We start from the raw sequence: 14,206 nt of genomic DNA on the forward strand, positions 1-14,206 counted from the left end.
CGGTGTCTTCTTGGTGGACTGACCCTTTATCTTTTTTAATGTTCTTTTCAATTTTTTCTTTCTTTGTTATAAAATTTACTTTTTCTGATGGCAATATAGCCAATCATGCTTTCTTTGATTAACATTTGTGTGGATATCTTTTTCCATCTTTTTACTTTCAACCTACATATATCCTTATATTTGAAGAATCAGGTTCTTTCTCTTTTTCTTTTTTTTTTTTAACGTTTTTATTCACTTTTGAGAGAGGGAGAGAGACAGTGCAAGCAGGGGAAGGGCAGAGAGAGAGGGAGACACAGAATCTGAAGCAGACTGTAAGCTCTGATCTGTCAGCACAGAGCCCGATGTGGGGCTCAAACTCACAAGCTCTGAGATCATGACCTGAGCCGAAGTCAGACGCTTGATGGACGGAGCCACCCAGGTGCCCTGTGAAGAGTCAGGTTCTTTTAATCCACTCTGCCAATCTCTGTCTTTTCTTTTTTTTTTTTTTTTTTAATTTTTTTTTTTCAACGTTTATTTATTTTTGGGACAGAGAGAGACAGAGCATGAACGGGGGAGGGGCAGAGAGAGAGGGAGACACAGAATCGGAAACAGGCTCCAGGCTCCGAGCCATCAGCCCAGAGCCTGACGCGGGGCTCAAACTCACGGACCGCGAGATCGTGACCTGGTTGAAGTCGGACACTTAACCGACTGCGCCACCCAGGCGCCCCCAATCTCTGTCTTTTCATTAATGTATTTAGATCACATAATTTATTGTAATTATTGATTAGTGCTTTTTCTGCTTGTTCTTTTTTTTATTCCTTTGTTTTGTTTTACCTGAGTTCCTGGGGATTATTTGAGCATTTTTTTAGGATTTTATTTTGATTTATGTATTGTGTTTTTGAGTGCATCTCTTTTTATTTTTTATTTTTTAAAATTTATTCATTTTTGTGAGTGAGAGAGACAGAGCACAAGCAGGGGAGGGGCAGAGAGAGGGACACACAGTATCCGAAGCAGGCCCCCGGCTCCAAGCTGTCAGCACAGGACCTGACGCGGGGCTTGAACTCACGGACTGTGAGATCATGACCTGAGCCGAAGTCAGACACTCAACCGACTGAGCCATCCAGGTGCCCCAAGTGCATCTCTTTATGTAGCATCTCAGTGGTTGGTCTATTACATTTCCTGTACATAACTTTTCTTAGTCTCCTGTGTTAACACCTTACCAGTCTGAGTGAAAGGCTCCACATTTCTGATATAATTGTCTTGAATATTTCTTCTACGTACATTGAAAAGGACATCAGTGTTACAATTTTTGCTATAACTGCCAAACATAATTTAGAAAACTCAAGAGGAGAAGGAAAGTAATTATGCTTATTTTTGCGCTTGCTGTGTTTCTTCCCTCCTGATGTTCCAAGATTCCTTCTTCTTTTTTGTCTTTAGTTTTTTTTAATGTTTATTTATTTTTGAGAGAGGGAGAGACAGAGCACAGGTGGGGGAGAGGCAGAGAGAGAGAGAGGGAGACAGAATCTGAAACAGGCTCCAGGCTCTGAGCTGTCAGCACAGAGCCCGACACGGGACTCGAACTTGGGAACGGCAAGATCGTGACCTGAGCCGAAGTCAGAGGCTTAACTGGCTGAGCCACCCAGGCGCCTCCCAAGATTCCTACTTTTATAATTTCCTCTCCATTTAGAAAACTTTCCGAGACATTTTTTAAGAGTTGGTATGCTGATGACAAATTCTGTTAGCTTTTGTTTACGAATGTCTTGATTTGCTCTGCATTTTTGGGGATATTTGGGCTGAATTTAGAATTCCGAGTGGACAGTTCTCAACACTTGAAAAATGTACCATTTCTTTCTGGGTGCCCTGATTTCTGATGAGAAATTTGTTGGAGGCTTTTAGAATTTTTTCTCTGGTCTTCAGTTTTTAGAAGTTTGGCTGTAATGTATCTTGGCATGGATTTCTTTGGGTTTATCCTGTTTGGGGTTTGTTCAGTGTTGAATCTGTAGGCTTATTTCTTTTTTAGTCAAATTTGGCAGATTTTTAGCCATTATTTCTTTGAATACTTTTTCCTTTTTCCTCTCCTTCTGGGACTTGGAATGCATGAATGTTAGCGCTTTTATTATATATCCTACATGTCCCTGAGGCCCAGTTCATTTGCTTTTCAATCTGTTTTCTTTGTTGTTCAGGCTGGGTAACTTCTATTGTTATATCTTCAAGATCAGTGATTCTTTTCTCTGTCCTTTCCTGCTGTTGAACTAATCCACCGAGATTTTTATTTCAGGTATTGTATATTTTTAGTTCCAAAATTTCCATGCAGTTTTGTCTCTGTCTTCTATCCTTGCTTTCACTTTGTGCTTCTTTGCTGAGACTTTCTTGTATTTTCCATTGTTTCAAGTGTGTTTGTAGATTGACGCATCATATGATTGCTCCTAAAATCTTGCTTAATAATTCCGTTATCTGTGTCGTCTTGGGGTGGGCATCTGTTGATTGTCTTTTCTCATTTCGGTTGAGATATTTCTGGTTCTTGCTGTGGTGAGGGATTGTTTTTATTGAAACCTGGACATTTAAAAAATTTTTTAAAAAATGTTTATTTTTTTGGTGGGGGGAGGGGCAGAGAGATTAGAAGGAGACACAGAATCCGAAGCAGTCTCCATGCTTTGAGCTGTCAGCACAGAGCCCGACGTGGGGCTCGAACTCATGAACCATATGAACCGTGAGATCATGACCTGAGCTGAAGTCGGAAGCTTAACCAACTGAGTCACCCAGGCGCCCCTAAACCTGGACATTTTAGATAGTCTGAGATTCTGGATCTTGTTTAAATCTGATGTTTCAGCAGGTTATTTCTGATACAGCTCCAGTAAGGAAAGGGGGATGCCCCTTGTTAATGCCAGTTTGGGGTTGAAGTTCAAGGTCTCCTCTTGGCCTTTGTTGACACTGGGTGGGGGAAGGCTCCATGTTACTGCTCATTGTGGGTGGGAGTTCAGCCTCCGCATTAGGCCTAAGCAAGTAGCCTTCTGGCCGGGAGGGACAGGGGTGCCTTGTTACTGCTGGTGGTGGTGGCAGTCCTGACTTGCCACTCGGCCTCCTGTGACGAAAGCCCAGTGTGAGAGCAGAGGGGACAGATTGATCCCGCTGGGTGGGGTGGACGTTCAGCTTTCACACTGAGGAGGAGGGGTGGTTTTCCTGAGGTGTTTGACTGGAGTTAAGCAGGTATTGTTTAGACTGCCCCTTTTATCTTCTTTGGTTGCAGGTAGCAGACTTTTGGGGGTATACCCTTTTTGTTTTGAGCTCATCGGTGTTTCTAGGGTAGCCAGTATGGGCCACAGGAGACAAAAAGAAGACCCAGGAGACTCACGGCTGTGTTGTTCCCAGAGTCCTGTGGTCCCCAGCCAGTCTGTCCGCTCTTTACCTTCTGGCCTCTGTGTTTCTTTCTTCTAGAAAGTCCCCGGGTTCTGGCTGTACTTAGAGCAGCAGGAAAACTAGGTTAACTCTGTCCTTGCAGAAGCGGAAGCCCAAATTTAATTAACTCTGAGTAGAAAATATATTCGTCTGCCATAGAAGTTAAATGGTATAATAGGACGCAGTGAAAATTAACTCTTTCCCACCCACTTCCCCTCTCCCTGGTTCCTTGTGTTTCCTTCCTGAGATGCTCTGTAAATCCCAGCAGATACACACAGGCATCTGTTTTCACACAGTGGTGGCATCTCACGTACACTGCTCCGCACCTTGTGTTTTTGTCAAGGCGCTACACCTTAGTCATCCTTCTAGATTGGTATATGAACACCTGCTGGCTTCTTTTTCGTGGCCTCCTGATATTCCATCGTGTGGAGATGCCACCTGTGTGGAACCAGTTGGAATGTTTCGCCGCTGACTCCATTATCTGTTCTATGCATTGTCCTTCCCATCTCAGTGTCACCTGTGTTGACACCTGTTACTGTATGTGGCGGTGGGTTGGAGATCGCTGCTTAAGGTGGCACGGACCCTTTCTCTGTGAGGAGTCCTGTAGTCTGTGAAAGCTCATAGATGGTCTTTGATAGCTGCTCTCTTAGGCGCATTTCTCCATCATCTTCATAAGGACCGTGTGGACCACATCTTGCTTTTCGTAGGCTTACGCAAAAGAGTTTGAAGATAAGCTCTATGTGCCTTTACTCTGTTTTGTGGATTCAGTTGCTTCATGTATAATAGGTAGTAATAGTTAAAAGAAGTATACTTTGTTTTTGTTTTGTTTTTTGTTTTGTGTTTTTCTTATTTCTCATGGCCACTAAAACATACATCTACCATGATTTGGGGCCAGAGTACTTTGATTACCTTTTTGGGAGGGATAGGATTAACTTGGTTTTCATTTGTATTTCTGAGTGTGGTAGTGTCACCTCACTAAGTTTAGTATTTTTTCTTCAAGGTGGCGATTTTTCTTTTCTTTCTTTCTTTTTTTTTTTTGAATTAAGTTTATTTGTTTTGAGAGAGTGCATGCATGCAAGTGAGTGGGGGGGAGCAGAGAGACAGAGACAGAGATTCCACCCAAGCTCTGTACTAACAGTGCAGAGCCTGATGCAGGGACTCGAGCACACAAACCATGAAATCATGACCTGAGCCAAAGTTGGATGCTTAACTGACCAAGCCACCCAGGCACCCCAGGGTGATGATTTTTCTTCTGGTTAATATGTTGCCCCCAAATTCTTGGCAAAGTTGAATGATGGAATGAATTGCAGAATTTTTTTGCCCTGTGTCTTCACAATCTTTTATTTTGACTTGGCAGTTTAATTATAAATTCATGCATAATTAAGTTTGATCTTGCCCAGAGGATAGAATCTGTCACTCACACTGGCACCCTGTGCGAGGACCTTGCGGTCTGCTGCGAGCCGTGCTGCCAGGGGCCCTCTGCGTGCATGACGTGTGCGTCAGATGATCCTGTGTGATGCTTGTCAGTGTGCCATTGAGTGGCCTGCTCAGTTTTCAGAGGTGGTTTTATTTGTTTCTGTAGATTGCTTCAGTTGTTTAGGGCCCAGCAGACTTTTCTGCCGTGACCAGCTTCAGGGCTCTGGACATGCTCACCACCTCTGACTGCTTGCTGGGCTTTGTCTCCAGCATTTCCACACCATACCTGCTACTTGAGTCCTACAGAAATCCCATCCCCTAGATTTGTGCCACCTTTTGTAACTGGAAGGCTTTGAGTCTAAGTGTGGCAGTGAGCTGGATGGAGTGAGAAGAGGTGGACAGAGTGACTTCTACTCCGGGCTCCTTTTTACCTCTTGCCCCTGTCGCTGCAAGACACCTTTCTCACAAACAGGGTTCACATTCACTCGTGTGACTGTTGCGACCCTTCATTCGTAATGATTTGGGGGTTTCAGATGATGTGCTCTAAAAAATACGTTCATGTGTCTGCTGATTTGTTTTGGGATAAATTTGATGAAGGTGAGTTTATGGGAGCTCAGAGTATGACCAAGGGTTAGGAGTGTAAATGGAAAATTTTATCTTTGTGAAGCTTCCACATTTCATTAAATATTAAATTCTGTAGTGAAGTTTGTGATTCTTCACTAAATTCTGTAGTGAAGATGTGATTTTTACTAAGTATATTCTCAAACGTCACGGTTGACCCCTTATTAAAATGATGTATCAGAAAGCCATTGGCATTTTTACATAATACAGTTGTTTGATTATTGTACTTTTCTTTTTTGTGATGGATATTAGCCATCAGCCTCCTAGTTGTTTCTTTGAGTGAAGTCAGTTTTTTTTCCTATAACAAGATTAAAAGAATATATTTTAAATCTATTTGATGCAGAGTTTTATTTAAAAAAGGACTGGAGAGTGTATAGGTGTTATTTTTCAGTTTACTCTTCTTTTTTGTATTATATTTTTAATTTGTCTCCTATATTGTATTTTAAAATTTGGAACCTATTGATACACACCCCAAGGGCGTTTCATTTATTGTCTCGTGGGATTTTTCCAGATGAAATTGAGAAATACAGTGATATAGCTTCTGTCAGCATTAAAAGCAGATCAGCTAAGTTCCTTTGTACTATTCTGAAAATAATACTGCAACATAAAAGGTGTTTCTGTATTTTACGTACTCGTTGATAGTGTCTTTTCTATGAACACCCCACCCCATATAAAACCCTAACATTGAAATGTACATACATGGGGATCATATGATCCTTTCTTGATCATTCAAATAAATATGAATAGTGATGGAAATCTTTGTGCTTTTTTTTTTTTTTTTTTTTTAAGGTATTGCCATCAGGGAGTCGGCAAAGGTAGTTGACCAAGCCCAGAGGAGGGTGTTGAGAGGAGTCGATGACCTGGACTTTTTCATAGGGGACGAGGCCATAGATAAGCCCACATATGCCACAAAGGTGAGCTCCCCTTAGGGATTTGCTGCTTTAGTGTGGAGCCAAGAACAGAACAGTAGAAGGGATAGTGCAGAATGGCAGATGGTCTAGAAACTGTACTTAGGAGTTAAGGGATGCATTTTTTTTTATGTTTAAAAAGTTTCTTTCTTAACTTTATTTAAAAAAATTTGTTTTAAAGTTTATTTTTGAGAGAGTACTCATGTGTGTGCACACGCATGCGCGCAAGTGTGGGGGAGGGACAGAGAGTGAGGGAGAGAGAGAATTCCAAGCAGGCTGTGTGCTGACGGAGCCTGGTGTGGGGCTTGAACTCACAAAATGTGAGATCGTGACCTGATCAGAAACCAAGAGTCAGACACTTAACTGACTGAGACACCCAGGTGCCCCAGTTTTGTTGTTTTTGAAGGGGGTATTTAAAATTTTTGTTTACATTTTATTTATTTTTGAGAGAGAGAGAGAGAGAGAGAGAGAGAGAGCACAAGTGGGGGAGGGGCAGAGAGCAAGGGAGACACAGAATCTGAAGCAGGCTCCAGGCTCTGAGCTGTCAGCACAGAGCCCAATGTGGGGCTTGAACCCACGAACCGTGAGATCATGACCTGAGCCGAAGTCGGGCTCTCAACCGACTGAGCCCCCTCAGGTGCTCCATCTGTTACGCATTGTTAACGCACTTTCTTGTACCTGGGAGTAAGGGCTGCAGAGTGGAAACAGGAGCAAGGCTTAATCTTTCTGCCCATGTGCCTGTTTCCTTTGGTGAGTGAGGTCCGTCCCTGTGCTGGCAGCCCTCCCCTCTAACCCAGTCCGTCCTGGGCTGGCGTTGTTGGACTCTTACTCTTACTGTTGTGACCTGAAGTCTGACGTATTTTGGTTTCTCTTGCTGTAGTGGCCAATAAGACATGGAATAATTGAAGACTGGGATCTAATGGAAAGGTTCATGGAACAAGTGATTTTTAAATACCTTCGAGCTGAACCTGAGGATCATTACTTTTTAATGGTGAGTAACTAGACCTGAGAGGAATATATCCTCAAAATCCCGAATTACTTAGATTTTTCTTTTTCCAGATTACTTAGATTAAAAAAATTTTTTTTCTAAATGTTTGTTTATTTTTGAGAGAAAGAGAGACAGAGTGTGAGTGGGAGAGGGGCAGAGAGAGAGGGAGACACAGAATCCGAAGCAGGCTCCGGGCTCCGAGCTGTCAGCACAGAGCCCGACGCGGGTCTTGAACCCACGAACCGTGAGATCATGACCTGAGCCGAAGTCGGACGCTCGACCGACTGAGCCACCCAGGCGCCCCCAGATTACTTAGATTGTAAACTCAAGATATTCTTCCCTGGAGAGTTTTAAATTCCTGCTAAAGCCATTTGTATGAATCTGGTGCTTTTTTGGCACATAACAGAAGGCTCATCAAAAATGTCTGAAGTCAACAGGGGATCATCAGCCGTCAGAACAGCAAGGCCAGAGCTGGGCGGTTGCAGGGCTCACCACTCGAGGGCACTAGAGCGGCCTTGGTTCCCCATAGGCCCCAGGATGGCACCACCTCATGCTTTAGATGCTCTTAGAGGTAGAAACGCTTTGTAAGAATGGAGAGTCCCTTTCCCGGGAATGTTCCCAGCCTGTGTGTCCCATCTGTCTCTGCCTGGCCTGGTCACTAGCAGGGGGAATGAAATTACATTGATGGGTTTAGACTAATCCGATTTCTTCCTGGGGGCTGGGGAGGGGACGGTGTCTGATGGCCTGGCCCCAGGAGGGTGAGTACCTATACAGACTCCGTCAGCGAGGAAGATTGGGGCGGGGGGACCGTGTGTGGGTAGCGATGCCCTCCTGATGGAGCTGGAGGGCTAGGATTTTTGCTTTGTAGCAGAGGAAACCAGTGAAGCTACTATTTTGCCCGGCTTTAAGTCTTATTATAAAATAAGACTGAGCTTAGTTATGGGTCCTGATTATGGTACTTAATTGATCTTGTTCAAATAGAATAAAACATTACAGAGAAATGAGGAGAAATGTCTCTTGGTTATGGAATCTTTTCTAGTTGTTCTACTCAACATTATGTATTTCCTTCCATGAAATGTTCTTTTTAAGTTAAAATTAATTACATGTTCAAAACGCTTGCTTTATAGAGAGCAATTGCATGTAACATAAGCTGCATATTAAAACGTACATAATTTAGCTTTGGATTTTCTCCATGCAAGGATATTGTCAAATGGTCCCAGATCCAATTATATAATTCTTTCTAATGTTAAATATGGAGTGTGCTTTAGAATTATCTGACTTAAAATATGTTAACTGCAAGGCTATTGTGGTAGTTTGTGGAATCTATATATTTGATATCTATTAAGGCAAGTCCTTGAAAGTGCTCTGATCGTTTTTCTGGCTGTATCTTTGCAACTGGGAATTGCCAAGTATGGGTAATGTGTTTTACAGGCCACTGTGTATTTTCTATCCTGTGTACCTACAGTGGTTTATGTAAAATAAATGAAGCCAGGAAACTGACAGTGTGTCTGAGTGGCTTTGTCTTTATAGCCAAAACAAATCACAGGCTCCCACCTGTCACATTTGGCGTGTTTCCTTCTCTAGCACATCACATAACTACCTGTTGGATGGGGTTGTAGGACCAGGCACCGTGCCCAGCTGCTTCCTTCTGTCTGCCTCAGCTCTCTGCGCCAGGATTCCTCCCTTTCACTCCACACAGAGCAGGCCTGTGGCGCAAACGCTACCACCAGGACGCAGCCTGCAGGAAGTTTTCCCTAAAATCATTTTTTTTTGGCATGTTTAGAGGCTAGTGAGGTAAAGGCACTTGCCAGGAAGGAATCGGAGGTGTTTGCTTTGACCATGGAAAAGCTGAAGTCCATTTGCCAAAAACGAGTATCTATAATGGATGTTAAAGAAAATCAAGTTTATTAAAGATAGGAAAATATTATATTATGTACATTGTGCTTTGAATTCTGTAAGTCACTTCATTGCAGGCGGTGACTGAGAAAGTGATGAGAATGGTAAGTTTCCTTCAGGTTTATACCCTTAATCATCAGTTAATGGAATAGTTAAAGCGGAGGAAAGCAAGTGTAGAGATTTACGGCCAAGTGATAGAAGTTAATTGAAGACATTTGCTCAACTGCTACATCACATGCGAGCTTCTTGGTGTTAGTCTCAGAGGTCTAAATTATAGGTCCCTTGGTAGCTCACAGAATTGTTCTTTCTTTCTGCTGCGAGCAGACATCTGAACATACAGAGTGAGGATGAGCTCGTGACGTCTCCTGTTTTTCAAGAAGTTTCAGAGACTCAAGTCGTATTGGTCATGTGGACCGAGGAGACAGTAAATGAGAATTGTCCTCTGTTCAGTACCGAGTTGCCCGGGGTTCAAAATAGAGTCATGTGTTTTAGAGGGTTGCAGTGCCCTTGAGTGGAAGTGGAGTTATAACTTCGGGAGAGATGTGCACACATTTTGAACACGAATCAAGCCAGAACAAGCAAGCAGCACGTGCTGCTCACAAAGGCCTGAGAGCGGAGAGCTGCGGTGTCCAGGAGCAGGGATGACGGACACCCCGGCTCGAGTGGGGCGGGGCAGGGAAGAGAGGAGGATATGCCGCCCGTCCTCCGCCTTTCCCACGCATGTGCACGTTGGTGAGGGCAGATCTCTTTACTCAGTCTACCGGATGCTAATCTCCTGCAGGAACAGCCTCGCGACACGCCCAGAAATAATGCTCAGCCAGCTCTCTGGGCATCCCTGAGAATTAGTCGTCACGCGCAGTATGTCCTGTCTCGCTACCGTAGTTTCCTTCCTGTTCTTGAGAATGACTCGGACCCGCTCTGCCCAGTACGGTGGCTGGCGGCCAGTGCACAGGTTGGCTTCCTTGGGTTCGCCGAGCTATAGTTACCACTGGCCGTGCGCTTTCCAGCTTCCGGTATCTTGTCATCTGCTGTCCCGCTCTCCCTGCCTTGAGGATTTGTGTTTTTGAGGTTTCTCTACTGCAGGTACAGAGGCATGTGGGAGTGCAGCGATGTAGGTACGTGTGTTCATTTTGCTGTCTTTTTCCAGAAATAGGGATTGATTTTTGTGGTACTGATTAATTATTCATCTCTGAATCCATAGCAGATGATATTTTACCATTGTTATGAATAAGCATGTTTACGTTCCTTGCATTTATGTGCTGTTTCAGTCATATGCTTCAGTATTTAAAAAAAGTAAGAAAAACTCAATACTGCCATTTTAGATATTGTCATACGTACTGGTTCGGGAAGGTTTTATTTCAGTTGATCTGTGTTCGTCGCGCACACACTAACATCGGAGCGATACGGAGAAGATCAGCACGGCCCCTGCGTGAGGGTGACACGCAGACTCGTGAAGTGTTCCTTGTTGGAAAAAAAGATAAATTGCTCTCCCAAAGGAATAACTATGGCTAGGAAGCACAGAAGAAATGAAAGACGGAGGAGGACGGATTTATGTTACCTTTCTCCGAATCCTTGAGGATATTGCCCTTAATGCTGAACCAGATTCAAGAGCCAGGAGAGCCTAATTATACCATAAACGTTCCCTTAAATGGAAATACATAGATTTTGGTGTAAATTCTTCACAGATGGTGAATTGTTTGGCAGTGAATAATAAAAGTGTAAAAAACAGTCATTTAAACAAATTAGGGGTTTTATCTTTCTTTAATAGAAGTAGCCGGGGGGGGGGGGGGGCAATGCTGGTGTGGTGGTTCTCTAGTGTCATTAGGGACCTCTGGGCTCCACTATGTTTAGCATATGACTTCCATTCTAAGGATACCTCAGGATCACAAGTTGGCTACTGCCGCTCCAGTCATCATGTCTGTGTTCCAGGAGAGGAGGGGATAAGGGCAAGAGGGAGACTACTCCTTAAGTCCTAACCTTGTACAGAGCTTTTCCAGAAGCCATGCTCACCAGCTTTTGTTTCTGATTGGCCGGAATGTACCCACTTGGTGAGCCCTGTCCACAAGGTGAAGTCTGGGAAATGCTTTTCCTCTGGCCTGTTGCCACCTCCGGTGACTGATCAGTGCTCTGTCAGCGTGGCAGAAGGCAGAATGGATGCTGGGTATGACGTGACCGCAGGCATGAGGACAGTGGCAGAACAAGAACTGAGCCGATTTCAGAACTGTGGCCGGGTTCTGCCTGTGCGGAGCGTGTCAGCCCCCGGGGAGCCAGCAGGCAGGGCAGAGCCCTGTCACGGTGTGCTGTTCCCCCTCCTGTGCTGTGTGTCTGCGGATGCGTCAAGTCAGGAGGCTGTGATAGCAGTTCCTGTGGCGCTTCCCCTACAGGCCGTGAGCCCGGGCTTCAGGCCTCTGGTGGCGATGTTTTTCCATTCCAGAACTGCAAGTATGGCAGAACATTGGGAGGACATCTCTGGGACTCTCCACAGTCCGGTCGTAGCAACTTAATTATTCACATTGGGCATAGTGTCATCTGCCCTTTCCATTCCTGTTTCTAGATGGTTTGCACTCACTGTTGCGTGCCCCGCCCCACCTCATTTTCTCGCACAGCTGCCATCACTTGTTTCAGTGGCCGTGTGGTCCTCTATCCAGTGGGTACTTCCTGTCTGCTTAGCAGTTCGGCTCTTTTTAGACGTTGACTGTGTTTCCAGTTTCTTGATTTTATAAGAAACAATACAGTCTTTGCTCATACGGTTTCGCCCTCTATTTAGAGCATTTTTTTCTATAAAAAGAACTACCAGGGGCACCTGGGTGGCTCAGTTGGTTGAGTGTCCCACTCTTGACTTTGGCTCAGGTCGTGATCTCACAGTTCATGAGTTCAAGCCCTGCATCCGACTGCGCTGGCAGCGTGGACCCTGCTTTGGATTCTCTCTCCCTCTCTCTGCGTCTCCCCCCTCAAAATAAGTAAACCCTATAAAAAGAACTAGCAGCGTTTGATTTTGGGGTGCAGAAGTATGACTCGCCTTCTGAGCCTTTAGCCCCTTGTTCGTGCTCTGTCCGTAGTTGTACAGACACCACCATGTGGACTCCCGTCAGCATTCGTTGAGGCCTTTTTTGATTGGTTGATGGAATAAAAAAAATCACCTTGTTTTATTTGCGTTTCTTGACAACTTTGACCTTAAACATTTTTTTCACGCGTGTCTTAGTTTTCTTTCCTGTTGTGAATTTCCTGTTCATGTCCCATGCTTTTGTGGATATCAGTGTTTTATTGCTTGTATTTTTGCTGGGATTTCTTTCTTCCTTCCTTCCTTCCTTCCTTCCTTCCTTCCTTCTTTTTCTTTTTTGTCCAAAGAGACTCCTTTATTGAACTTATCAGGTGGTCTTGAGAAGCCACTGAAGAATCTTGTGGTTTTTTTATTTTTAATTTTTTAAATTTCACATCCAAATTAGTTAGCATGTAGTGCAACAATGATTTCAGGAGTAGATTCCTTAATGCCCCTCCCCCATTTAGCCCATCTCCCCTCCCACACCCCCTCCAGTAACCCTCTGTTTGTTCTCCATATTTATGAGTCTCCTCTGTTTTGTCCCCCTATTGCTGGGATTTCTATGAACTTTTTTCTGAATTAGAATTTTTTTCTGATAGAATTTATCATTGTAACCATTTTTGAATGTATAGTTTGGTGGCATTAAGTACATTCACCTTGTTGTGCAGCCGTGAACCCCATCGTCTCCAGAACTGAAGCTCTGTCCCTGTTAAACACTTAACCCCCAGCCCCTCCCCTGGCACCCCCCTCTGCCACTTTCTGTGTGTGTGAATCTGACCCTTCCCGGGACCTCGTACACGTGGAATCACCCAGTATTTGTCCTTTTGTGACCGGCTTCCTTCACTCAGCATGGTGTGGCAGCTGCCAGAGTGTCCTTCCTTCTTGGGGCTGAGGAGACCGTGTTTTATACACATACTGCATTCTGTCTATATAGTGATCTCTTTCACGTAATTGGGAGGAGACTTTTGTCGGCAGCACATGTTTTTTTTTCTGTTGGTTTTTTTTTTTTTTTGCCTATGTTTTTTGAACATCTATAGCTCGAAATTTTTATGTAGTGACTCTCTTTCCATTTGATGTTTATACTTAATCTTCATCCATTTGGGGTTTATTTGGAACATATTTGACACTGAACTTAAACTCCAGAAAAGTCCAGGGAGCCAGGGTTACTGTAATTTTTTTTTCTGTAAGATTTATTTATTTTTGAGAGAGAGAGAGAGCACAAGCTGGGAAGGGGCAGATGACAGAGGGGGACAGAAGATCTGAAGTGGGCTCTGTGCCGACAGCAGTGAGCCCGACGGAGGGCTTGAACTCAAGAGAACCATGAGATCGTGACCTGAGCCGAAGTTGGACACTTCACCGACTGAGCCACCCAGGCGCCCCAGGGTTATCGTAATTCCTGTTGGTGATGTCTTCCTATAGGCTTGGTGTTTGCTCTGGACCAAACACTGCCCGACTATGCTCGTACTTTCCAGACCCTCTACACCTTTCTCTCTTGATGCTGACCCACTTCTATGCAGCGTAAATACTTTATTATTATTTATTTTTATAAATTTAAGTTATTATTCAAGTATGTGGGTTCCCATTCAAGGTGAGAGAGAACTATAGCTCCCTTTAGTTAACGTATGTGATTTCTGCTGCTTTGCAGTGCATGTATTGATAATAACTTGCTCTGTGCCCAGGCTCCCCCCACCCTCCCCGAGTGTTTACCTATATTTCTTTAATTCCTCCAACAACCTTGAGGTGGGTGGTTATTAGGCCCATTTTTCAGGTTGATCGGATTGATAGGTTCTCTGAGAGAGAGAGATTGTGGCCAATCCTGTTGGAATCTGCAGGCCTTGTTTGTGTGCTTTAACCAAAAGAAGTCTTTAACGGTAATCAGCCACATTTATAGCATTAACTACAGGCTGGGTGCTTTGCAGGTATTACCAAATTTAACCTCAACCCTTTGAGGTAGGGACTTTA

General features: G+C 44.1%; 1 protein-coding gene and 1 non-coding gene across 9 annotated transcripts in view; both read left to right on the forward strand.

Annotated features, from left to right (window-relative positions):
- Positions 1-14,206, forward strand: part of ACTR3B (actin related protein 3B) — a 100,354-nt gene that overhangs the window by 38,995 nt on the left and 47,153 nt on the right. For all 8 annotated transcript variants that reach the window (XR_007149036.1, XM_047844620.1, XM_047844633.1 and 5 more), the window contains 2 exons: positions 6,202-6,326; positions 7,201-7,311. Coding sequence is in view for 7 of the 8 variants with exons in the window: in XM_047844620.1 (XP_047700576.1) it covers positions 6,202-6,326; positions 7,201-7,311 (236 nt within the window). In the remaining variant the exon portion in view is untranslated. The remainder of the gene's footprint in view (positions 1-6,201; positions 6,327-7,200; positions 7,312-14,206) is intronic.
- Positions 10,572-10,674, forward strand: LOC125161356 (U6 spliceosomal RNA). The gene has a single exon (XR_007150571.1). It is a non-coding gene; the product is annotated as a U6 spliceosomal RNA (small nuclear RNA).

The sequence above is a fragment of the Prionailurus viverrinus genome, chromosome A2 (assembly GCF_022837055.1).
Source record: "Prionailurus viverrinus isolate Anna chromosome A2, UM_Priviv_1.0, whole genome shotgun sequence".
NCBI classification, from domain to species: domain Eukaryota; kingdom Metazoa; phylum Chordata; class Mammalia; order Carnivora; family Felidae; genus Prionailurus; species Prionailurus viverrinus.